This window comes from Solea solea, chromosome 5, assembly GCF_958295425.1.
Source record: "Solea solea chromosome 5, fSolSol10.1, whole genome shotgun sequence".
Classification (NCBI taxonomy): domain Eukaryota; kingdom Metazoa; phylum Chordata; class Actinopteri; order Pleuronectiformes; family Soleidae; genus Solea; species Solea solea.
The window spans coordinates 5,227,031-5,253,338 of NC_081138.1; the positions used below are offsets into that span (position 1 = coordinate 5,227,031).

General features: G+C 38.3%; 2 protein-coding genes across 2 annotated transcripts in view; both read left to right on the forward strand.

Moving 5' to 3' along the window:
• Positions 1-19,247, forward strand: part of pla2r1 (phospholipase A2 receptor 1) — a 35,157-nt gene extending 15,910 nt beyond the window's left edge. Inside the window, exons 14-30 of the mRNA XM_058629621.1 lie at positions 386-470; positions 572-707; positions 787-822; positions 1,270-1,430; positions 5,016-5,080; positions 7,148-7,239; positions 8,048-8,184; positions 9,567-9,684; positions 9,773-9,912; positions 10,008-10,146; positions 10,931-11,166; positions 14,886-15,075; positions 15,178-15,312; positions 15,727-15,849; positions 15,931-16,107; positions 17,081-17,116; positions 18,163-19,247. Coding sequence (XP_058485604.1) covers positions 386-470; positions 572-707; positions 787-822; positions 1,270-1,430; positions 5,016-5,080; positions 7,148-7,239; positions 8,048-8,184; positions 9,567-9,684; positions 9,773-9,912; positions 10,008-10,146; positions 10,931-11,166; positions 14,886-15,075; positions 15,178-15,312; positions 15,727-15,849; positions 15,931-16,107; positions 17,081-17,116; positions 18,163-18,377 — 2,221 coding nt within the window. The 3' untranslated portion in view covers positions 18,378-19,247. The remainder of the gene's footprint in view (positions 1-385; positions 471-571; positions 708-786; positions 823-1,269; positions 1,431-5,015; positions 5,081-7,147; positions 7,240-8,047; positions 8,185-9,566; positions 9,685-9,772; positions 9,913-10,007; positions 10,147-10,930; positions 11,167-14,885; positions 15,076-15,177; positions 15,313-15,726; positions 15,850-15,930; positions 16,108-17,080; positions 17,117-18,162) is intronic.
• Positions 19,248-20,719: 1,472 nt separating this feature from the next.
• Positions 20,720-26,308, forward strand: part of ly75 (lymphocyte antigen 75) — a 31,170-nt gene continuing 25,581 nt past the window's right edge. The window contains exons 1-3 of the mRNA XM_058629294.1: positions 20,720-20,978; positions 23,655-24,026; positions 25,989-26,162. Of these exons, the coding sequence (XP_058485277.1) occupies positions 20,873-20,978; positions 23,655-24,026; positions 25,989-26,162 (652 nt within the window). The 5' untranslated portion in view covers positions 20,720-20,872. The remainder of the gene's footprint in view (positions 20,979-23,654; positions 24,027-25,988; positions 26,163-26,308) is intronic.

Consider the following 26,308-nt stretch of genomic DNA (forward strand, 5'->3'; position numbering starts at 1 on the left):
AAATGAAATATACTACCCATCAGTATGATTGTACAACCAATTAGATCATTTGATATCTCATCATCCTCCTTTTCCCCACATATACTTCAGACTCTGGTGTAGTGAAATTAGATTAATTTATTTTCTACACAATAACATACCCTGGTATACATAGTATCAAATAGTAATAAATAGCTCACGTACCACAGTTTGAGAACCATGTTTTAATTGGTTTGAGTGTTTTTTTTTAATAATTAAAATAATAAATAAAAAAGTACTTCATTCATCGAGAAATTAATTGGCAAATTGATCGATTATGAAAGTAATTATTAGTTGCAGCCCTAATGTTAATATCGGTTGCTCTGAGTGACTCTTGTGTGTGTTCTTGTTCTGCTCCTCTCTGTAGAACACTGGGTCGCAGGTTCTGGGTGGGTTTAAACAAGAGAGACCCTGACTATCCTGGAGCCTGGGAGTGGTCTGATGGCTCTCTTGTAAGTGCACAGACACGCCCACCTGCCCCATTTACCCTCAGTGACATCCAGGAGATTTATTTAACCCTCCCTGTTCTGTTGTTCTGTCCGTGTCTGCGCAGGTCGTGACGTCCTTCATAGAAGATAAGAACGAGGAGGACGACAGGAGGGACTGCGCTGTGTACAGTGACCTGACCAACACTCTCATGCCACAGCCATGTGACGGCAAACACGAGTGGATCTGCAAGCTGCCCAGAGGTCAGTGATAATTCTCATGTCAGAAATCAAGAATTCAAATCCTTAAATGTTATTCACTAAACGGTGATTATTGTTGCAGGTGAAAAACTGAAAAAACCCTACTGGTACACTGAGGGTGAGTATAATTCCGTTCATTGATTTTCACCTATATATCAACTTTTGCCACTTTTCCACTACATGGTCTCAGTGTGACTCGACTCGCCTTGGCACGACACGGCATTTTTTTTTTGCTTTTCCATTAGTTATATGTATATTATAGATATACTACTTTAGATGTAGATGTAAATATACATATACTGTAGATAAAAGAGAATACAATAGTGTCATAGCTTGTGTAATTGAACCTCATTAACTTTAAGAATCTATTTATAGATTTATAAACAGGTTTTTAGTCTTTGTGGGTGTGTGAGCATTTATACCAACATGTTTCTGGCCCCCGGGCCTGGCATACTTGACTCGATTTGGACCTGGTGTATATAATGAATAAAATGTACATATACACCATTTGTACTATTTTTATTCCTTGAAAAAGTTTGCTGTACGTCTGCTCTGTTCGCCGCAGAGAGTGAGCCCTGGGTGTTTTACCGCGGTGCCGAGTACCTGCTGGCGAAGCAGCCGTTCGACTGGCACTCTGTGTCTCTGGCCTGTCAGATGATGGGCGCTCACTTACTCTCCATTCACTCCAGGGACGAGCTGCACTTCGTGAAGGATCGCTTACGGCGGGTGAGTCACAGCCTCTGCTCACATACACACAGATTCACTTGCTACATATGCTGTTCTGAAAGCTCAGTTAGTTAAGTCAGTCACATTTTTACATAGATTAAAGTATTTTAAATATTAAAACTATTTGAATCTAATGCATACGAGCAATAAAGTAATAAATAATAATAACATTATCTTTTTAGGGGTCACCAAAGTGGATGATCCCGCGTATTTGTTCTTAAACTTTTTTTATTTAAAGAAAAACATTTTGTTATACATGTTGCTCTTAAGTTTGTTTACATGCCATTAGTCAAGAAAGGAAAAATTCACATCATTACAAAAACACCCACATTCTCTCCCATCACAGTAGTTCTGGACTGGCAGGGAACTTAAGAATCCAAAAATAACAAGTGGTACTGATAAAAAAATAGTATAAATAAAAAGGGTAAATATACAGCAGTAAATAAAATAGACAATAACTGCTGTGAAATTAGAACATCTGTCTGCTCTACATTTACCTGTCCTCATTCACAACCTTTGCTGCAAACAACATCTTATAATAGAGTTATAATAATTGCAATGGCAAAAACAACAAGACAAACGGTAATAATTGTAGATTAAATAAAATAATCTGCTGTATACATGCATAACGCTCTATTTGCTAAAACAAAGAACGAAAATTGAACCAGATGAGTGGATTTATCACATTACCCAGTATCTTGCCTTAAAGTAGATATAAAGTTTATCCAGGTTTTCCAGTATCTCCCAAACTTATCTTGTTCAAGCCTGAGAATGAATGTTAGCTTTTCCATTATAAAAATATCCTCAACCACTTTGATCCAGTCCTCGACTGTGGGAGAATCTTTTACCAACCATTTCCTCGTAATTGCTTTCTTACTCGCTAATAATAGGATATTATACAAATATTGGTCTTTAGACCCCTTCACAGTGTCTTAATCCCAGACATAAAGACATAAACTATTTTCATAATTTTTTCCATGGTCAATTTAATTTCTTTCCAATATTTTGAAATGACCGGGCAGTCCCAAAACACAGAAAAATGTGTTGCCTTATTCTCGCCACAGGATCTCTGATCCCACATATTTGATGATATAAAACACTATCAATAAACTAAATGCTATAATAAAATCGATGAAATAGATTTCAAAACTCAGAGATCAATGAGGCTATAGAACTTTTTAAAAAACAAATCATATAATATATTTTAAATAAATAATGTAACTGTATAATCAATACCAAGCAGGTAACAGCTCCATTCAATTCACTTTCATTCTGGTCGTGCCAAGTTACGATGTGAATAATTTATAGAGTGAAACCCAACAGTTCATCTTCACAATGTGCAAAGAGTAGAGAGGAAAAACAAGTGCTCACACAGAACCAAACCTGCCTCAGGTTTAAAAAAATGTGAAAATGCTGCAACAGAGGTTTTGTCCTGCACTTTGAGAAAACTAAAAGACTCTTGAGTGTCAGGAAACACGAGTCGCTGATTTGCTTTATAGATGAGAATTGTCAACATGCAGCATTGATAAAACGGTAATCACTGTTTATTTATTATTGTGGTATTGTCAGAAATTTAAAAAAGTGTACTTAAGGCACAGGTTTTTTTAGGGGTATTTCATGATCCAGGTGCAAATCTTCACAGTTTAGTGTAAGGTATTTAAGTTATACACAGATTGTGTACAACTTAATTCAATTTTCACACTGCTCTAATTAAAGATATATCTAAACATTTGAACAACAGTAAATTAGCATCTCCCTTTTTTACTTATTTTTCTACTTTTTCTACTCCACAACGCACAGCCGCTGACCCTCGTTCTGTTCTATACCATAATCTCATAATTGCTTTTTTGCTTGCCGTTGGTAGTATTTTAAGAAGATACTTGTCCTCTTTTTGTAGTATCTCTTGTGATAAGCTTCCCAAGTAGAGTATCTTACATGTTCCAAGTATCTCATATCCTCGTATCTTTTTCAGTCCCCACGATTTCTTTATCCCAGTATCCTGTAATCTTTTGGCAAGACCAAAATAAATGTGTATGGTCTAAATTCATGTGTCCAATGAGCTCCAACATGGCTGTTGATTGGATACCAATTCTTTCCTAATCTTTGGAGTTATAATAAAAAATCTGGTCACATTTTTCCAATTGAATTCTCTCCAAATCCTGGATCTTGTGGCCATGCACCGCATTTTACAAAATAATAAAGCATTCTTCCTCAGGTATTTGTTCCTTCAATCCTTTTCCCCATTTTTCTTTAATGTGCAGAGGAAATCTTTCTGCATGACATCAAACATTTATATGAAGCTGAGATTACTCTGCTTTCTGGAATACCTCAACAATTTTGTGAGTTGTATTAGTTTTTATCTCCTTTTATCTCAAAAATAATCCCTTATTTGGAGGTACCAATATCATTCATGTTCATCTAATCCTAATTTTCAATATTGCTGTAATGCCTTTATTTGCCCATTGCCTAAACCCTTTATCATGAGAACCAGGTATAAACCCTGGATCCTAGGTACCTACTCAACGTGGGCGGAGTCATCACTGCACGGCTGCATGAAACTGTGACTAGTGAATTGTAAAGCACTTGTTTCATTAGAATCAGTTCATTAGAACAGCAGTGCTATCGCTAAATACACCTCTGTTAAATATTGAGATTTCAGACATTTCCCTGGTTATTGTTGGAGATTAACGCACATTTTGAGGATTGTTAAGTCTTTTTTAACTGATCTACAGTTCAGCATTGTTCGGCTCCATTCTTGTTTTGGACGCAACTTAACCGCGGCGAGGCGAGGCGAGGCGAGGTGGTGGAAACATGCCAATAGTTTCTTCAATGCACTTGGAAGGGAAGAGTGAGAGATATTTATATGCAACATGCAACTTCACTAATAAATGTTACAAGATTTTACACACTTTACCATTAAAACTAACCACAGTGCACCCTCTCACACAAAAAAAGAAGCAAAAATTACCCAAAATTATGATATATTGATTAAACCTCAAATTCGATGGATGCCAGTGGTTTTCAAAATGCAAGACATGTTTTACTAACTTCAGAAAAAGTGTTAAATGTTGATACTGTGTAATACAATAATGCAGCTTGGAATCAAACAAAGTTTTAGTTAAATTTAAAGCACAGCGTTATCGTTAAGTTTACCAGTGCACAGCTAAAGAAAAGCACACGTGCGTGAATGAGCGTGAACACAAAGGACACGCTTATCCCTCATACAAACTCAAGTGTTTACAGACACACAGTGAAAAGCCCAAACGTCCCTCATACACTGACACCTTCACGCTTGAGTGGCCTCACACACAAGGAGAAAAAAAAACAGTAGCAGTGGGCGCTTTTCTTTTTCTTTTCTTTTTTTTTTTACCAGACGAAAGAACTTTCTTGTGGTGTTGTGGTTTGTGGGGGATAAAAGGAGCAGGAGAAAGATAAAAGGAAGTGAAGCACTTGCCAAGGACAGAGGCTCAATGGCTGCTCATGTCTGAAAAAGGCAAACTTCCAACTCAGTGAAGACAGCAGAGGAGGAGGAGGAGGAGGAGGAGGAGAGTGAAACTAAAGTTTCTTTTCATCTCTTTCTCTTAGTTCTCCCTGGGCCCAACTGACTGGTGGATCGGCCTGTCCATTGGGCAGCCTGGAGAGGAGGTCAGGTGTGTATGTGTGTGTGGGAGCTTGTTAAGCATTCCATGACATTTTATTTCTTCATTGCGACTAAAGAAAGAGTACAATTGTAAAAGCATATAACTGACACAGTCCTGCGATGGACTGGAGACCTGTCTAGGGTGTATGTCAGCTGGGTTTGGCAGTGGTAGAAGATTAATGAATGAATTAACAATCAAAACAATACACGTCTTTAGGTATTTTGTTCACCTAATGAAGGGTTTGTTGTAGTCCCCTGCTGCTGCAGCCCATCTGCTTCACAGTTCAGTGTTGTGAGTTCAGAGAACGTTATGGTCTGCATACCTCGGCTGTAACGAGTGGTCATTTGAGTTCACCTCTGACCTCTGGCATCAACAAGGCATTTTACTCCCAGAGAACTGCTGCTCACTGGAGATTTTCTCCTATTTTGGACCGTTCTCTGTAAACTCTAGAGATGGGTGTGTGTGAAAATCCCAGTAGATCAGCAGTTTATGAAATGATAAGTCCAGCCTGTCTTGTAGGGCTGTTATTGCGGTGCACACAGAGAGCGGATGATTAGAGGTTGATTGATGATCTTGATTTCTAAACGGGTTACACATGGGTCGACCTCTCCCAAAGATCAACTAAGGTTAACATGAAAATCAGGCTGAAATATCAGGGTTTGTGGTAACAGAGTTCTGAAACACAATGGTTGTGGCGACATCCTGCTGTGTTTTATTGTGAAGGTCACTTGTAACAAAATGTAACCTTTCAATGACTCCATAACATGTTACCAAGTAGATGTCAACTCAGAAAACTCTGAATTCTGATGACAACGCACCCAAAATGAATCATCAGACACTTTTTTAATATAATCAAGAGTCACAATCAATAGTCACATTTTTATAATCATACAAATGATTAAATACTCAAATACCCATCCCTACTTACACCTACATTTTAGTGTGTGATAGGGCTGCACGATAAATTGTTAAAAAAATCGCAACTACACGTGATCTCATTTCTAAATGACGATTTTTCTGCATTTTATTTCATCATGTATATCGCAAATACGTTTTCACAAGAATCAAAGTGTTCGCTTGTGACATCGTGCATTTTCCCTGGTCATGACGTCACGCGTCGAGCTAGGGGAAACCATACGTCACTTAAGCCACTACAACAATAATAACAATAGAGCTGAAACAATTACTCGATTATTAATCGATTACTAAAGGAATTGTCAACTATTTTGATAATTTATTAATCGGTTTGAAGCTTTTTTCATTATTAAAACAAGGTTTCTGATGGTTTCAGCTTCTTAATTGTGAATATTTTCTTTCTTTCTTTGCTCCACATAACAAAGAAATCATTAAAACTGAATCATTTTGGTTTGTGGACAAAACTAGACATTGGAGAACATCATTATTTCCAGGTTTGACAAACACTGATGAACATTTTTTAACGTTGTCTGACATTTTTATGGACCAAACGATTACTCGATCAACCGAGAAAGTAATCAACAGATTAATCGATTATGAAAATAATCCTTAGTTGCAGCTCTAAATAACAACACTAATACCCATTATGCTGGGCCATGTTCAGGCACTTTACTTGAATGTTTCTAATCATTTGTTCATGAGTGAAATAAACATTTCAATTTGTAAAAAAAAATTGTGCCAGAGAATCGTGATTTCAATTCTAAGCACAAAAAAAATCGTGATTCCCATTTTTTCCAGAATCATGCAGCCCTAGTGTGTGATAAGTACACGGGAATCGACGTAGCTAAGCAAAGAATTGTCATCTGAGGAGTGATGTTGCTCACGTGACCCTGTTCCTCCTCACAAATCTCTTCTGTGAAAATCCCAGCTGCTTCTGGGATCCATGCAGGATGTTTGTGTTTACATTCAGGACCCCCGACTGATGCTGCTCAAGCTGGGGCAACTCCAATTAACAACAAAGCCAAGCTGAACTTCCCTCAAATCATCCCGTCGTCTAAATTAGTGTTTGATCTCCAATGTACATTTCCTTTTTTCTGACGGGTTGATTTGCTCGAATCATAGCAATATTCACCAAAAAATGATTTTTGCCTTTATGTGCAGTTGGAGCGACAAGACTGGAGTGGACTTTCAGAACTGGGCTGAGAGGATCAGTGGGAAACACGGGTTTTGTCTCACTATGTCCTCTTCAACAGGTAAATATAATATACACATTCAGAATCGGAGATTCAGAGATTTTTTTGGGGGGAAAACAAGCAGTCACTGGGGTGGGGAAGTGTCCTTGATGATTTTAATGGCTCTCTGCAATGTCCTGCAGAGAGGGCAAATCTGATCCGATGCTCAGCTGCTTTGATCTCTCTCTGCGTGGCTTTACAGGTCCTTTGCGTCCGAGTAAAAGATTTTCAGGATCTTAATTAATCAAATATCTGAATTGAATAATTCAAAATGTAAAACACACAGATTTGGGGATGAGGCAAATTGGACACTCTAAGGTTTTGCTGAGTGTTCCAGGTTGCAGGTGCACAGTAAGAAAAACTGGATTTTCAAAATTCAGTGTTAACAGAAGGAACCTGCAGTGTGAGCCAGTCCTTTGAACGTGTATGATGGAGACTTGCATTAAAAGATATTAAAGAGTTAATATAGGACGGTAAGAGACCAGTGAGAGCTTTAAAAATAAACAAAATTGCTGTAGATGTGTGTGTGAGAGTGGACGGTTGTTTCTCTCTATGTGGCCCTGTGATGGACTGGTGACTTATCCTGGGTGTAGCCCGACTTTCACGCTCCCACGACTCTCATGTGGATGATTAGCAGTATAAGATGAATCAGTGAATTAACAATAATTACAATAATGATGGGTAGATGGATGTCAATTGTAAATGTGTTGCTACATTATGTGCTAATTTGCTCTTGTCATGAATTATACAGCGTAGATATAGATGATAGTTTGCCATCTTTAAAAAATCGTTTGGGAAATACCGAGTTAGACTGAGGTTTATGTTGCAGGGAAATGGTCGACAAAGAAGTGCAGTGACCTTCATGGCTACGTGTGCAAGAGAAGGACTGCGTCTGTGGTGGAGACTCCCAGAGAGCCGCACTACATTGGAGGATGTCCCGAGAAATGGCTGTATTTCGGACACAAGGTTTGGACACACGATACAAACACGCATTGCAGAGTATCAGAATTTTCACAATATGACGTGAAGATTGGGTGCGGACATTTTGTCATTAACATACAAAACAATGCACTAGGAGATTGCCTGGGTCAGATGCACATTTGTACAACAGCAGGACATTTTTCCGGGAACATTCGGGTTAGGCGGATGCAGGGGACAAGACACTTGCTCACTCTCTTGATGGGAATATTCCACAGATTTTCCTGCTGTGTCTTAGTTGCTTTATCTAGTTTTGTATTTTGCTGTTTATAGTTTTACATTTCTGTATTGTCTGTGGTCAGCGTCTGTACTCATAAAAACAAACAAACACTTAGTGTGTCTTTATGCCTGTCCACACTGTGGTATTGTGTAATGACTGTCTGCTCACTGTGCTGCGAGCTGAAAGAGAGAGTGGAGTTGCTCATGTGACCCTGTTCTTCCTCACAAATCAGATCTATAACGGCCTCCTCTGTGAGGTCCCAGCTGCCCGTGGGATTCACGCAGGATGCTTGTGTTTACATTCATGACCCCCGACTGATGCTGCTCAAGCTGAGTCAGCCGCAAGAATAAGAAGGAAGCTGAACTTTTCCCAAATCACTGACTCATCTGGAGTAGCATTTGATTTAAAAATGAAAATCTACACGATGGCAGCTTACTACCAAATTATGATAATTTTTTTCCTTGGGCCATGACATGCAAATACAAATGCAAAATTTGTCCTTGACTTTTTGAGTGAGTTTAAAAATAATTTTTTTTTAAACTAATCCCTTTTTTTCCCCTTCAGGGCATGTAAAAATATGTCAACATAAGAATTATATTTCTAACGTAAACAAGGTTTGGTGATGATGATAATGTGGCCAGTCATTACTCTGCAAAACCAGATCAGACCCACATATTTGAGACCATCATTGTTCAGTATCTTTCTACTGTTTAAATACTAAGGACAAAGGCAACAAGGAAGGGAGGACAGAAAGGAAAGAGACGTAATGGACAGTTTAATCCAGAAGAAGGCAGTAATGCATCATTATGGAAACCAAGTACAGTTAAATAACAACCAACCAGCTAACTGCTGTACTTTCTCTTCTTGAATATATGAAAATCTACATTATTGTTTCTGAGAGAAGTTCACGTTCAGCTTGAAACAGATCTGTAAAAATCTGATCAGAAGCACTTTCGATACCACCTCCGTATGTGGTTTGAATCAGCTTTGGAAAAATCAGATCTTATGTGTTTTTTAGCTGTTCAGACTGCCAGAAAATCAAGCTATAGATACAATCTGGATGCGCTTAAAATCCAATTTGGGCTACAGTCTGAACAAGGCTCCAAGTTCCATTTAATATTGAGGTTTTGTGTTGTGTGTGTGTTGGCAGTGTCTCCTGCTTCACCTCCCTGACGATCCAAAGGATGGAAAGAGTTGGAAAGATTCCCAGTCTATCTGCTCTTCATTTGAAGGCTCGCTGGTTGCCATAGAGGACGAGATTGAACAAGGCAAAGTGAACTCTACAACCGTCAAATACACGTCTATATACAAATACCGTAGAAATTGTAATTATTTTCTATTTTTTTTAAACTGCAGCCTACATCACCATGCTGCTGCAGGGCAGCTCTGTGGGGGTGTGGATTGGTCTTGGGGACGGGGACATCATGAAATGGACCAATGGGAGATCAGTCAGCTACACCAACTGGTCTCCAGTAGAACCGAGAAGTTACCTCGCTGTAAGCTCCAGCTGACCTTGCTCGTCTCAATGTCTGTATTTATGTGTAATAATCAATCAATTAACTTACTTGATTTGTTGCATATGCACCACCAGGACGACGATTGGCTCAGTGACTTTAAAGAGCCACCGTGTATTGTTCTGTCCAACAACCACAACTTCCACCTGACGGGGAAGTGGTACGATGAGAAGTGCAGCGAGACTGGGTATGGATTTGTGTGTCAAAAACCTCAAGGTAAGAGTCTTTCCACGCTCTCTTTTCTTTGGTTTTGTTCAGTCGCGAGCTACGTGTACATGGACACGCGTAATTGGAATAAATCATCATTTATTTTGCATCCATGTAAACAAATCTTTTCAGAATGCAGACATTTTGCACATTTTTTGAGGGTTTCTGAAGCTGAAGAGGTTCCTATTCTCCTTCTATTATGAACTCTCATATTCACACTAGATGTCACAATAACTCCTTGAAGTAAACTCTGACAGGTTGACAGCTTTGGGCTCCTATGATTAAGACATTTAAAAAAAAAAAGAGAAGACGTTCTTTTGCAATATCTCATGTGCATGTTAATACTGTAAAGGTTAAGGTGTGTATATATTTTGGATACATAATGTCTAAATTATATAATCTATCCTGTTTTTATAATCTTAATAGCCAATATTTTTACCTTTACCTTGACTGGCTTTGCTGCTGTAACACCATGCATTTTTATTTTAATGTTGCATTCTCTCGTATTGCATTTGCCTCTTGCCTCTTATTCTTATTCCATTCCTATTGCATATTTGCATTAATATTGTGCCCTTTGGGTCATTGGCATGGCAGCCATTTTGACATGTTTTGGCTGGAGGGACACAGGTGTCACAAATCACATTGACAATTACTCTATTCGCTTCACATATGTTGGGACAATGCCCTCTAAATAAAATGCTACTGTCCCAAACTATCTTAACTATATTTCAGTTATCGTTCTAATTCGTGTCTTAATACACTCACCTCTCTTCTGTTTTTGTTCTTGTTACAGATCCATCCAAACCCCCCACCCACTCCTATCACCACCCTCTCCCTGACAATATTGAGTACAGGAGCCGCAGCTACAAGGTTGTGTCTGGCAACATGAGCTGGTACGAGGCGATGCAATTGTGCATAGAGAATGATTCTGACCTAGTGAGCATTACAGATGCCTACCACCAGGCTTTCCTTACTGTCCTTGTCAACAGATTGGCAGTCCCCCACTGGATTGGACTGTATAGTCAAGACGTATGTATTCTCTCATGCAATTAATACACTCTGTATATTTTCTGCACTGTGAATGTCAACTCTATGATTGCACCAGAGAGGTGGCGTTGTGTGTGTATACTTTTATTTATAAGACCCCCATGTCACCTCCCCCTCTTCTTCTGCAAAGATTTCCAGCAGCAGACTACAGCATCACATCCTGTGTGTCGCTATGTCAACAACAAAATTTCCACTCACGTAGTTGTCACAATGCATCTCTGACCACCTCCCGAAGTGGTTTCACAGATCAGATAACAATCTGTCCTCAGGTGTATTTACACCAGTACTTACAAGTGGTCAGGCGCTATCAGATTGCAATCCGATCACAGGAAACACATTTTAATGCCAGATGTTAAGGAGGCCTTTAAATTTTGGTATAAATTATACAATTGCAAACATTCTCATGTCTGTATGTATAGGCTTACCTGAGCTTAGCTTAGCATAATGAAACAGATACTGCATGATCGACCCTGTCCAACAGTCTGCCCTCATAGTGAATAAGCAATTATGTACTCTGTGTTTTATAATCCATACATAAAGCGGAGAAACCTCAAATTGTAGTTCACAGATAATTTATATGCTGGACAGTGGGCCATTTGCACAGCAGCTATTTTGACAGATCGCAGTAGGACAAATATCCCGTTTATAGTCAGTGATTTCAGTGTGAAAGAGGCTTGAGTCTCATGATGATGGTGTTGATCACTCCAGGATGCTTGATGTACTTTTTACACTGTAAAACTATGCTGAAAAGATGAACATCATTTCACTAGGAGAGGAGAAGGAGCAGGATATTTACAGTACATACACTGCAAAAACAGCCCCACTAGAAATAAGCCAATTTTTTTCTAATTATTAAATTGTTCTTAAACATTTTCTTTTAAGAAAAGGAATCTGCCAATAGAGTAAGCAAATTTAGCTTGGCTTGAATTTTTCAATCTAGCTTGTACATCTACAGCCTTTTCCAAACCATAATGTGCCTTGAAACGAGGATAAACAGTCCCAGAAAATTATACAATATTGGCATGTTAAACCTATCACGAGCAAAGAAATTCTGTCATGTAAGAAATATTTACTTGAAATATTTCCTTTTCAAGTTACTTGAGCAGGAACAATTGAGCAGCTGCTGTTGAATCAAGGTGCTAATTCACCAGATTCACACAAAAAGTGTAAAACAAACTGCTGAGCTATGTCAAGTTGGGCCAGTTGCAGAACTATTTGTTTTGGCAGAGGCAAATAAATAAATAAGATAAATAAAAAATATTCAGTTACAGCTTATTACTGTCAACTAATAAATAGCATCTGTTACACTGAACACTTACACCCTCGTGCATGCGATTACATCACAGCTGCGCTGATACAGCATGACCTCGAGGGTGATATTTCTTAATTAAAAGAAGAACACAAGAGCACCATTCCCCAAACAATTTCTTTAATGCTGATTAATAAGCATGAATTACAGATAAAACACAATCTCACGGTGGCAAATTAGCTTCTCCTTGGGGGGCTTAATAAAGCTAGCTAGCCAGTTACATAGCAGTGTTGCTAGCTTAACACTTCTGTAATATAACACTTTAAAAAAAATCATACAATTTGATTGAATATCTCTGTTTTTGTCCTACTCTATTTTGTGCGCTACTTGACAGGTCATATTTGTCTGTTCCTATATTGAAATATTTGAATATTTTAGAATTTCTTCTGAATAATAGGGCATGTAGCTTTAAATTGAATATCTATATAGGGAAAATATTTTACCTACAGGTCTGAAGGTTGAAGAAAAAGTGCTCTTAATGGTTGGCCGCACTAATGTGTGTTAACTGCTTGCCTGTAAGTGGGCAGCTACAATCTCTAGGGTTTTTCTCCTGGCCTTTTGTCCATTTACTGTACGGCACAAGCTTTGTCGGCACACAGAGTCTTAACATTTGGATTCAGGAATATCATGGAATGTCTTAGTCTCTTAGTCAAGGAAAGAAATTGTCTCCGCTTCTCTTATTTTGCTATGTTTCTCTACTTCTGCACTAACACATAACTTGCATTTTTGTTGTAGCATAACTATGGCTTCCTTAAATTATTCATGGAAAACTGCTTGTGTTACATCTGGTGAGTCAGTGGCAGTATTTTTATTTTTTCATTTTTTTCTGAAAGTAAACAGTAATTTAAGCTATTAAGATTTTATAGTGTTTCTGAAATAGGTTCCCAGTCAAATGCTTTAGAACACCCTTGTTTTCCCAGTTGCTTCTGAAATTGAAAAAAACACACACAATCATTCTTCACTGTTCAAGTTATGCTGCTCACAAACAGACAAATGTGGGCAAAAACATAACCTCCCTGGCAGAGGTAACAATGGAGATGAACCTTGTTTGGAAAGTTCATGCCATGTCTGAGTCCATAAAAGTGTAGCACTTGCAGGATACTTTGTTTGCACCTTCTTTGAGTTCATCTCCGACCAGCCCTGTGAGGTTTAGCGCTTAAGTTTGAAGACTTGTACTCGTCTTCCATTTTACAAAGCCACAGTCCTTTTTCTCACCTAATAATCTTGCTGTCGGGTGAAGCCCTGACTAACCAGTTTTCTTTTTATATCTCCTGAGAGACGTAAACAGTGCTATTGCCTGCAGTACAATATTGCTCTAATAATGCACTAGAGGGTGTATTGACACAGTTTCTTACAGCAGTGCCTTTGTACATACAACTTTTAAGGATTTGAACTAAACTTTTAACAATTTAAAGGACCAGTGTGTAGGATTTAGGGGTTCCTATAAAGGAAAATTAAATACAGTAATATGAACACTGCCTCCCAACTGTCTTTCCAGGTCATACTCACCTTTACAAAATTAGGTTGGGGTTCTGGTTTACTGGAGATATTGGCTCTCATAGAGCTGCAGTGTAATCAACTACCAGTTTACTGGTATATGTTTGTGTAAGTGTATAATAAGAAATCATTTTTGTAGTCTTACAGTAAGCCTTTAAAATGTACTGCAGACGATTATCTTGCTTTCCTCCTTCCTCCACTTTCTCTTTCACCATGAGATGTGTATGTAATATTTCTTACACAGTGGGCCTTTAATTCATTATCATCTGAAAATGATAATGCATCCTGAAAGCCACAGTCATTTTGGTGCACTCTATTCTAAATTGCAAATCGAAAACCTTGGAACAACCTCACCAACCGCAACATGGCATTGCAAGATGGCTGCCACTAAAAGTTGCACTTTTGTTGTATTTGTTTCACAGTAAATCCGTTGTACACATAGTACTTTTTAATTTTTAACTTTAGGCATGTTGCTACGCTGTTTGTGTGCACAAAATATCATGTAGAGCGTTGTTGGCTAGTCTAAGATATGTTTGCACAACACACAGCAGTGAAAACACAGCATTTTTTCTGGCAAAAGATATTCTGTTTGCTGTAATATGCAGCTTCACTCCTAGAATTTATTAATTGGTCTTTAAGTTCACTCAATTGACTACATTAAAACTGGTAAAACTGGGCTGTTGTAGCGCAATTTTACAAGTAAGCTGCTGTTACAAAATACAGGTATTATTTCCAATATTACTAATCAAACTAATGAATACTGCTGTGCATGCATAGATTGACATCCACAGCTGCATTAGCTTGCATTATACAGAATTGAGCGGTGCAGGCCGAGTGCCAACACAGCTGACACTTCTTGACTGAAAATCTGGTGACTGTGTCCTCTTTGTCACAGAGTGGCATCAATTATCAGTGGTCAGATGGCAGAGACACCGTGTACGCTCACTGGGATGCAGCCGATGACGACGAAGACGACGACGACTTTCTGACGGGGGAGTGCGTGTACATGGATGTAAACGGAGGCTGGCGAAGGGCTGACTGTGAGACCCGGATCCCGGGGGCACTGTGTCATGTTTCCACACCAAGTCAGTGCTGCTTCAGTTAAAACCTGAAAATCGGAGAGCTTGATACTGCTTCTCTTCAGCTATTTCAAAATCTCTCTCTCTCTCTCTTATTCTCTCCCACAGGCAATAAACCCTTCACATCATACGAGGTGGTGTGTCCTGCCACGTGGGTAAAATTTGGACATGGCTGTTATAGCTTTGAGCCTGTGGTGCAGAAACTCACATTTGAAGAGTCCAGAGAACACTGTAGGCACAAAGGTAGGAATCTCAGTAGGTGTGATTAATTATCTGTGTGTCTGTCTTCATGACAACGATGGAAGATGAGTGAAAATTCATAAAGGAACTGGAGGCCTCTCTCACTATGATCTGGCATATGGAATGCATACTCCCCCTACAGGTCAAGTAGAGGATCTGCCCAGAAAAAGACTGCTTTTCGATAACAGTTGACTTTTAATGACGTACCACTCCAAGAAATTGATACAATCTGAAAGTCTCAGTGCTAAGTTAGGCTTATTGACTTTTGGCTGTAGCTTGTAAAATGAAATCAATAAATAAATAAAATAAGGGTGGTATCAACATCTGATCTAATTCTTAGCAAGAAAAGAAATAAAAAATATTCTGTTGTGGCACAGTAGTAGTTGAGTCGTTTCTTGTGCTTCTGTTATTCTCTAGTCAACACCTCAGATGTGCTGACCATTGAAAGTGAGACAGAGAATCGCTTTGTTCTGGAACAGCTGTGGTCGTCAGGGCTGCGTCATCAGACCGTGTGGTTGGGGATGTACTTCAGAACTGACAGTAAGTATGAGCCTCAGTGGCAAATGATCACATTGTCCTCGCAGCCTGTGGTGTTTTTTTAACTGTGGCCTCTGTTTGTAGCTGATTCTCTGGCCTGGGTGGATGGTTCATCTATGGACTACACCAACTGGCCGAATAAAGCCCCAGACTCCAAGCAGCTGACAGCAGACACCTGTGTCACAACCAGTGTGGCTAATGGTGTTTGGCAGCTGTCGCCGTGCACCGAGCTGCGGGGCTTTGTTTGCAAAACTAACTCAGGTGAGTTCAGTCGGAGGCTGTAGTTTGAAGCCTAAAGGGGGTGCTGCTTATCAAAGCTTTGATTTCACAATATTGAAATAATAATAATAATAATAATAATAATGTAGCTATAAAGAAATTGAAAGTATGATCCAGATGTGAGAAGAATCGATGCGTTTAATTATAATAATTTGCATTCAATATTGAATTTAAAATTAAAATGAGAGAAAGTTAAAGATCCAGTGTGTAAACGTTGTGTGAAATTGAAAATAAGATAATTATACTTAAATGTATACAAGTGTACAATCACCTGATTTATTTATTTATATTTATTTCAGGAGGGAAGGTTAGCTCTACGGAGGGTGCCATTTTGGACCACCCTGTTTTTACAGTAGCTCATAATGGACAAATTAAACATCTTTTGAGTTCTGACTGAACCTTATATTGGTTCTTGGTAGGGAAGTGTGAGGTGAGGGATTGTTTTTAGATGTAATGTACAACTTCACCATCGCCAGTAAATAGTCATAAATGACAACTGTAAACCAGTAAAATAATAATGTCATTATGTTGTTAGAACTGTCATTGCACGCATGAAAAAACCCCCACCAATCCATGATTATATCAGTCCTTTAATTATGTTATCCTCTCGTTTTAAGACCCAAAGAACTGCTTTATCTACAATAAATCTAAAATAATAAAATGTTCACCTGGTTTTTATTGTGTTTTTCACACTTCTGTCTTCAACTCGTGTGTTATTGCGTCATTTTATTTTGCGTTTGTCTTAATAGAGAGATTTGCCTTGAAATTAAAATGTCCTGTACTTGCACATGCATACTTAGTGTTCATTTAAACTTCAGATGTTGATAAATATATACTTTTAGCTACAAATGTATTAATCACATTGCCTGTTTAGTTAATCAAGGCTGTGATTAAGAATTTTTCTGAATATGAGACATGATGTGTTATATTGTTATCTGTATGTTTTGTGTTGTAGATAAGATTGCTGAGGTGGAAGTGGAACCACTAAACGGTAACGTGCACTTCCACATACACATGCTGTATAAGCCACATTTAAAATGTCCTATAGGTGCCATTATAAGCAGGAGTGAGGTGGAGACACAGCATTTGATACATACTAACAGTGATTCATATCCTGTTAGTTTTTTGTTTTAAAAAAAGGTACGGAATTGGATTTGTGTCAATATTTTCAAACAACACTTTTCACGAAGCAAGCTACACTTTTTAAGAAACAATGTTTGCAATGATCGGAATCGGACTCTTTTGCGTTTGCGCTCCCTGATTTGTTCTTTGTGCCGTGGCTTTTTGGGCGTGCCTGGGAAAGCTGCCTGCTGATTGGCTAACGAGTTTTGGAGTGACAGCTCAATGGACCGGAAGTAGTCAAAGGCTCGGAGTCGCTGTCCGTCCGTACACGTTAGATACTTATTTTGTCGCACGTCGACAGGGAAAACCGTCTGGAAAACAAATTCCAGACGGACAGTGGCTCCAAGCCTGTGAATACTTCCATCTCAATTGAGCTGTCGCTCCAAAACTAAGTAGCCAATCAGCAGGCAGCTTCCTAAGACTCGCCCATGGTCAGAATCACAAACAAAAAACCATGGCGCAAAGAACTAATCAGGAAACGCAAGCGAACAAGTGAGGGAGCGCAAATGCAATCGAGTCAGAGCAAACAGAATTCCAATCATTGCAAACAAAAAGTGTATTTTCAAAAAAATAAAATACAATGTTTTTGAATGATTAAATCGTTTGCTTCTAATTCCATAATTAAATGCGACAGATTGAAGTCATTGGCTAATTTATACTGTATCTAGGCAGGTTGATGTAACATAATGCACAGCAATACACCAAGTACAACCATAACAAAGTGACAACAACCCATTATCATCTCCAGAGTGTCATATACCGCCTCTCTGTCAAACTTGGCAGGTAACTTACTGAGGGCACCATGGTGTGCAGTGCCTACTTGTTTGAAAAAGAAATACAACAGATATTGGTAGAAATGTGACAGATATAATATTGTGCACACGATAACAAAAACTGTCACGTGGTGTATTTCAGGTTTGCATCATGGTGTCATTGCTGCTGCAGTGCTGGTGGCTGTGCTCATCTTTGCCCTGCTGGCAGGAGCAGTGTGGTTCATGTACAGGAGGAACTCCACACGTTTCCGTGGGCTCCCGATACTCCGCACCGCGTATTACAGACAATCGGGCTCACTGTCCGAGTCGGATGGAAATGTGTTGATGACTGACCTGGAGGCTCACTCGGGAGAATAGCGCTAAATCGCCCCCTTTTTTCCTTGTTTCCAAAGTCTTTCGAAGCGTTTTTCCGTCTCTCGCCGTTTCACCATCAGGTACGAACGCTACACGAGTCTGACTGATGCCGACTCCTCAGGACAGTGGTGAGATGACGACGGTAACAATCTGAGAAGGTGTCAAAAGGATCCCAGTGGCTCTCTGATGTCTCCATTTATTTAAACCATTTCAATGACACACGTTGGTGAAGGTATTTCTTGTGTTGACACTGAAGAACCTACGTTTTCATGTAGACTTAACAAAATATTCACATGAACACAACTGTATAAGAAGGGATGCTAGTGAGCGTTGTGCTGTACACTGTTTGTTTCTGAGAGTTTTATCAAAGTACATTTGGTTCACGCTTCATTTAAAAGTATTTAGAATAAAAAGGAGATGCTTTGAATAATAATATTTGAACAGGTGAAGGAAATTCTTGGTCTAAAATATTATTCTTGTCGTAAATAACCAGCACACTGAAAAAAGGGAGAAATGATTCAAATTATATTTGTAATTATACATACTTTTGTACATTTCATTCAGAATCCAGGAGCTGCTGGAGTTGAACATGAGTTACAGCAGTTTTTTATCAGTATTACTTTTTAGTATTATTATTATTACTTATCAGTGTTTCATTCTTTTTTAAATATACATGCTGCACATGATTAACAGGGTTCTTTTTTGTTTATTCAAAACAGAGAATGTGTGAGGCATAACTTGTAATTTGATGGTGAGTATTTTGTGCACTGCTGTCTGTGGATGCAAAGCAGAGTTTGAGATGTATTTTTGCACAACTGTCTTTGTGTTTTAATAAACTGAAAGTAGGACTGAAAGTTTTTTCCGCAAAACATATTATGTGTGTGTCTTTTAGTCCATGGAAACTACCTAACTCTTTATACATCATTGGACAAAACACCCAGGCTACCAGGGAGCGTGGACAAAGTTCACCGACACAGAAAACAAAAAGATGGAAAACTATTTTTGCCTTCAAAATAAAAGTCGCAAAACATATTATGTGTGTGTCTTTTAGTCCATGGAAACTACCTAACTCTTTATACATCATTGGACAAAACACCCAGGCTACCAGGGAGCGTGGACAAAGTTCACCGACACAGAAAACAAAAAGATGCAAAACTATTTTTGCCTTCAAAATAAAAGTCGCAAAACATTATGTGTGTGTCTTTTAGTCTATGGAAACTACCTAACTCTTTATACATCATTGGACAAAACACCCAGGCTACCAGGGAGCGTGGACAAAGTTCACCGACACAGAAAACAAAAAGTTGCAAAACTTTTTGCCTTCAAAATAAAAGTCTTACATAAAATTTGGATTGTTCAAACATGCCATTGATCAATTGTCTGCCACTATTATAATATATAATAACTGTAATAATATATAATTTGTAACAAAAACAGCACATTGATTCTGGATCAAAAGAAGACAACAAATTATATTTTTTATTCCAGAGGGAAACTTGTATGAAAAATGTAATTAACATGATAACAATGATACTTTATGAGTAATCGTATGTTCTCAAACTGTGACAAAATGATCTGTGACTTCTATATTTATAATTTATTTGACCTGGTAAACATTTTGGCTTAGTTACAGTTATTTGATTTAATGATAATGTGTCTTTGTATTATATTCGTTCTCAGGCTTTTTGACTTATACCTCTCTTAACTTGTTTGTATGAGCACATAAATATGGCAGAAGTTCTCAACTTCCTATCCCATCCTAATTCTGACCTTCTATAATGTTTAACAGTTCGAGAATAAATATACAGTAATAATAAAACAGTTCCCTTTACTTAGAATCATAAATTCACACAGCTTTGTTAAGTGCTATTTCATTTCATTTTTCATTCATTTAATCGCCTAATTGTGGAGTAAAAACATAAACAAACATAAAACTTTAACAATGAATGTGAATATATTCTCTATAAAACATGCATGAAATTAAGTTGTGACATAAAAATGATGTATTTTCTATAGTTACAGTTTACAGTTTACATAAACAGTTTGATAAAGACAAACATTTGACCCATCCAAATTTCATACAGTAATATATTTTATTAATTTTGGTTTATTATATAATCTATTGTTTTACTTTTTACAATAATGTAAAACATTCTGAGGAAAGAAAATTAATTGTCAGATTAAGATAAAGATTTTCTATTTTTTATCTTTTATCTCAGAATGTTAATCTCGGAATTCATGCTGTTTTATGTATTTATTGATGTTATGTTATATACTCTTCCGTCATATTTTGAAGGTCAAACCGGAAACGCCGCCCGTTAGCGTACATACACACATACTATTGCCGGAGCGAAGGCAGCGAACAACACAGCTGACAGTTGGGCAGGACTGGGTTTGGTTTAGTTACCTGCCCACTTTGTGCGTGGAGCTCGTGTTTTATCGCAGCTCAACACCGCGGGACGACACGCTCTTTATGAATCCCACAAAAGGACTCTGCCATGCTGAAATTAGCCAAAGCGACATTTTGCCTTTGTTTGTTGACTGTGTTGGAGACAACAGTTTTATTTGGGAGTTGCTCACCGGCGGCTAACCTTCGCAGCTCGGGTAAGTAGTTTCGCTGCGACAGTTTGCTTTCGCTTCTGTTTCACTTTACTTGCTTTTCAGCCATGACGAAGCTGTTTCTGACACACACCCACGCACACACACACTCCCTCTCTCTTTCACTCCCTAACACACGCTGGGTAATTATAACTACGTGTAAGTACGACACGAAGCTGACGACGCAGACACCCAAAACAACTGGAGGCAGATAACGAGCGCCGTGTGAACACGTGACTATTTACTGTCCGAAAAGAATCGCAATTCACGATATTATTGCGATAAATTGCACTAAACAAGTGCAGGCAAATATGGCACCCGGTTGTTTTTGAAGGTGATCTCATCTCAATGATATGAACATGTGCTACCCAAACAATAACATTTCACCATATTGTTTTGATTATCTTAATGTTGATTTCTATGCTCAAATACAAATTATACTTTTCATAAATAGGACTATAAAAAAGGTTCACTATTGATGTCTATGCATTGCACAAACACAAATTTTACCTATGTGTATTGAAGGCGTTTAAGACGTTTATTCAGTGTTCACTGAGGAGCAAAACCCATTTTCTGAAAGTTTAAGAATACAAAAGAAAAATATTGCACATATTGCCAACATATTTTGTAATTTTAGAAGCATGTCACAAGATGTTGTAATATTACATAAACATTACTTGCGGTTCCATAATCCAAATTACACAATGTTGTAAATTGTAATGTTAGAGCTAGACAGTGTTGTTTGTTGAGTATGTGTCATGAATTATTAATGATTTCACTTTTGTGATTATTTTTCATGACTTACTACAATTAAAGTAATCGTTTGTTCCATAAAATGTCGGAATATGTTGAAAAAAGTCAGAGAACTATTTTATAATGATAAAGAAAACATTCAAACCGATTAATCGATTATAAAATTGAATAATCGATTAATCGGCCCATCCCTACCCATCCCCCAGTGACATTAATTCCAAATCATATTCTGATGGGTCAAACTAATTGTATAGCCATCCTCCTTATAGCTCTGTGTATGTCATATGTGTTACAATCATGCAGCTGCTGTTTTATGTTCAGTGAAGTATTAATACTCTCACGCAGCCTGATGCACAGTGAAGCTGCAGTATGGCTCAGTTTTTTTAGGTACTGTACCCTCCACATCCATTTGTGCCATTATGTGTGTCATAAGTCATAACCCAAAAAAATTCCCCTCACAGAAAAACCCCACTCCCACTTGTGCCCACGAATGTGGATCAAAGTAAGGTGCTACATCTCCTGCTTCAATAAGTTTTAAGATGGAAGATTCATTGACACATCAAAATGAGAGGTGGTATTTTTCCTGTGATGGAACAATTTTAGTCGGCCGAGCCTTTTTGCAAATTAATTTTAAAAATATAACAGTGTATGTTGTAAAAATACTCAGAACAAATATTTTCACTTTTCTGTGATAATCAGCCACAATATTAGAAGACATTAATGTTGTTAATGTCATGGCAGCTTGGTTTATGTCGTCTATAAAATGTATTTCCTGGGCATCGTAAACATTTCTAATCATGTTTTTTTTTCTTGGATTAAAATCTACATGTATTTCACAGCTCGGGTTTATTTTTTTTAGTGGCATATTAATGATTGGTTGGCATGGTCTGTACTAACAGTTATATTATTTATTATATTTTAATATGTCAAATATTGTCTCAATTAATCAATTGTTGATGCAAGCTTTCCGAACTTTGATACATCACACAAAGCAGCAAAATGTTCACATGTAAGAAGCTTAAACCATAGAAGTGTTTTATTTTGAAGATTATCTAAAACTATAATCAGAATAGTTGATAGTCAATTGATTGTAACAATCTTAATTTGGTGTAATAGAAATGAATGTAATGGATATTGTAATTTCCCCCCCACAATTTTATGTATTGTCTGATGTCCAACTGTCAGTTTGTTGTCACATTTTATTTTATAGATAAATACTGTCCAGCTGTGTTTGGTCAGAGGCTTGTTAACCTTCAGTCACTTATATTCATGCCAGCCATTTTGCTATTTCAAAATATTGCACAATACATATTCTCGTGAGATTTCATATCCTTGTTAATAGGAGAATCATGTGTCTTAGAACGGGACTCTCACTGCCTGTAACCTTTCACCGCTTCTCGCTCCGCTCTCTCGCCATTTCCCCTATTTTTCCCAGATTACAGAGTATATTTGATGGTTTATATTCCTCACTACAAGTGTCTTGTGTCTGAGCATGACTGTCCTCTAAAAACACATTTGCGAACAGATAGCATTTTGCCATGTGCCATCATCAACAACAGAAGAACCTGGGAAAGTGAAGTTAACACAGCACATTTGTGGATGAGATTTAGTTCTATAGGACAACACTTTCACCCTCTGCAGTGCATGTCGATGATGTCGAGGCTCAGTGCTCGCATGTAGGCAAAAAGCTGCATGGAATCTGATCTGACTGTTCTCATTCATGTCGAATGGCCACGTATCATAGGGTTGGTGAAGGACCACATACTGAAGTGATCTGATTTTAAAAAGGGTATTGGAGATTGGATTGTTGTTTCCTCACAGCCCTGGAAAACTTTGGGATATGAGTCACTTCAGCCTGGTAATGAAAATATTACCAGATGCCATGTTTAATTCAGTGCTGTGTTTTCTCTCCATGTCCTGTCATCATAGACGAGAATGCATTCACCATCCAGCACTCCAGCACAGGGAAGTGCCTGGGTTCGGGGGCTTCTACAGACCTGAACCTCGCCACCTGTGATTCAAAGAACAGGTCCCAGCTGTGGAAATGGGGTTCAGGCCACCGTCTCTTCCATGTAGCCACCTCCTCCTGTTTGGCGTTGGACGTCCACTCCAAAACGGTGTCTCTGGTTGACTGTGGCACCAACATCCTGCTGTGGTGGCATTGCCAGGGCGGGGCTGTTTACACTGTTTATCAGATGAGCCTGGCCTTCAGTGACGGCAAAGTTGCAACCAAACGGGACACTTTTGATACGTGGGTCAGAGGAGAGTCCCAGGATGATGTCTGCCAGGAGCCGTACCGCGGTAAGTGTGGTTTCCTCTCATGCTGACATACAGATATCAGTACAGCACATTAGGCCATTATGATGCTCTGTAGTCTGACTAATGCTGAAAGGAGCTTGTCCCTCAAGGATTGAAGGTTGCGTTAATTGCAGTGTTTGTGTGTGTGTGCAATGAGGACCCACCTCCTCGTTGGTATGTGTGTCACATGGCTAAACAGGTTCTGGTACATTTTAAACCACTGCGTTATAGCCTTTGCCTATCAGTTCTAGCTTGTCTTTAATGCCGGAAAGCAGTCAAGTGTGTGTTGTGGAAGTCTGGGGATTGTTTTTCTTTTACAATGGCCTTTGTACAGCAGGGAAACATAAAAGCTAACTTTTACTTTCGATTTGTGGCTATTTCTGTCTGCAACTTTACTTTACAATTTACAGACTTCAAAATCATTTTTAAAATGAGAGCGGAAAGCTTGACTGTTGGTTAATTTTAGTTCCTGAAGATTTACTGTATTGTACATTTTGTGAATTTGTAGAATGTTGTCCATGAGTATGCCACAATGGCCTGGCCCACATATTATGTTCATGTCAAAATAGTTTTTAGTTTTAGTTTTAGTAATAGTTTTTAAATAAAGCCACCTAATAATCCATTGTAGATTATACTTTTTTGTTTGCAGCTTTTGGTGCAACATTATGAGTGATAATCATTAGTGGCACATTGATTTTACTGATGTTTAATGAATTTATGTTGTGGAGCTCAGTAAAAACTGTAGAGAAAAGTTTTCCTCTCATAAACTGATGTTATTTCTGAACAGCAGCGTGTCATGTCCTGCATCCAACTTCCAGCAAAGCTATCCAAACATTAACCATCATAGCTGCTGTTCCATCCAAACACATCCACAGATTTTTCCCAGCTCAGTCTTCGTAAAGGCTGGGTATTGATTGGAAATGTGCTGATACCAAGATCAAATCAGAGCCGATAAAATTAACTGATTGGAGATCGGCAAACTCCCTGATCTTATTACTCCAGCTGCAGAGCTCTCCACATGTCATGACAATTGACTATTTTAGTTAGCAGATTATTTATGTACTATGGCTCAGCTGTAGACCGTAGCAGGGCTTTATTTGAGGCAGACACACACACACCTGTACACACTTTTGTGGATGCCAAAGTGGTTGAACGTCACGTTTGTCAGTGCTTGTACAGATTTTAAAGGCATCAAACCACCTGTTTAACACATATATGCAGAAGTGACATTTTCTCAATTTTGGTCACAGTATAATGACACAAACACGGCACAGGCCTCTTAGCACAGGCGTCTTAGTCTTAATCCAAGTATCGCTGATGTCCCTTGGATTAAAAATGTACAATACACTATTGATATCTTGACGATGATATTGATTCCTGGATGTACATTTTTTGATATTAATTTAATTTAGGGCTGCGAGGATTTATCGATTACTAAATTAATCATCAACTATTTCGATAATCGATGAATTGGTTTCAGCTTCTTAAATGTGAGTGTTTTCTGGTTTCTCTGCTTCTTATCACAAAGAAATCATTAAAACTGAACTGGTTTGTCATTGGTTCACATTTTATGGATAACATTATCAACAGATTAATCAATTATAAAAAAAATTTGTTGCAGCCCTAATTTTATTAAACACATTTAAACGTCCTGCTTGCTTGAGACAGCCAACCATGAGCATTCAAATGGCATGCAGCGTGCTTATTGGCTCCGATATTTTATATTGAATGATGACACATTTTTGGTGATACACAGGAAGTTCCATACATACAGAAAGTGTTGAGGTTTCATACCCAGCCACAGTCATGAAAGCATTCAGAAAGCTGGGTATTTCCATGCTTTCCAAACATTTTATACTTTTCTTTTGCTAATTTAGTGGAGTCCAAAGCTATGGGTTACAGGCTCCAGTTTGATTATTTTCTCCCTCTGACTGTGTTCTTTCCTCACCTGTGCTTTTTACGCAGTTGTCCACACTATGAATGGGAACTCTGCCGGCAGTCCCTGTGACTTCCCCTTCAAATACAATGGCAGCTGGCATCATGGATGCCTCCCTGACTTGGATTCCCCTGGACTATCCTGGTGTGCTACTACCTCAGACTATGACCAAGACAGAAAAAAGGGACACTGTCTAACACCTGGCATGTTGCACTTTGATTATTTTTTAAAAAAATTATCATCATTTTGTCATCAGATTGATATTTCTTAGTGCTTTAAGAGAGTCTATGTTTTTCTAAATGTAGTGTAGTTGTGATGTTATTGACCTAAAATGTATGACAGAAGCTGA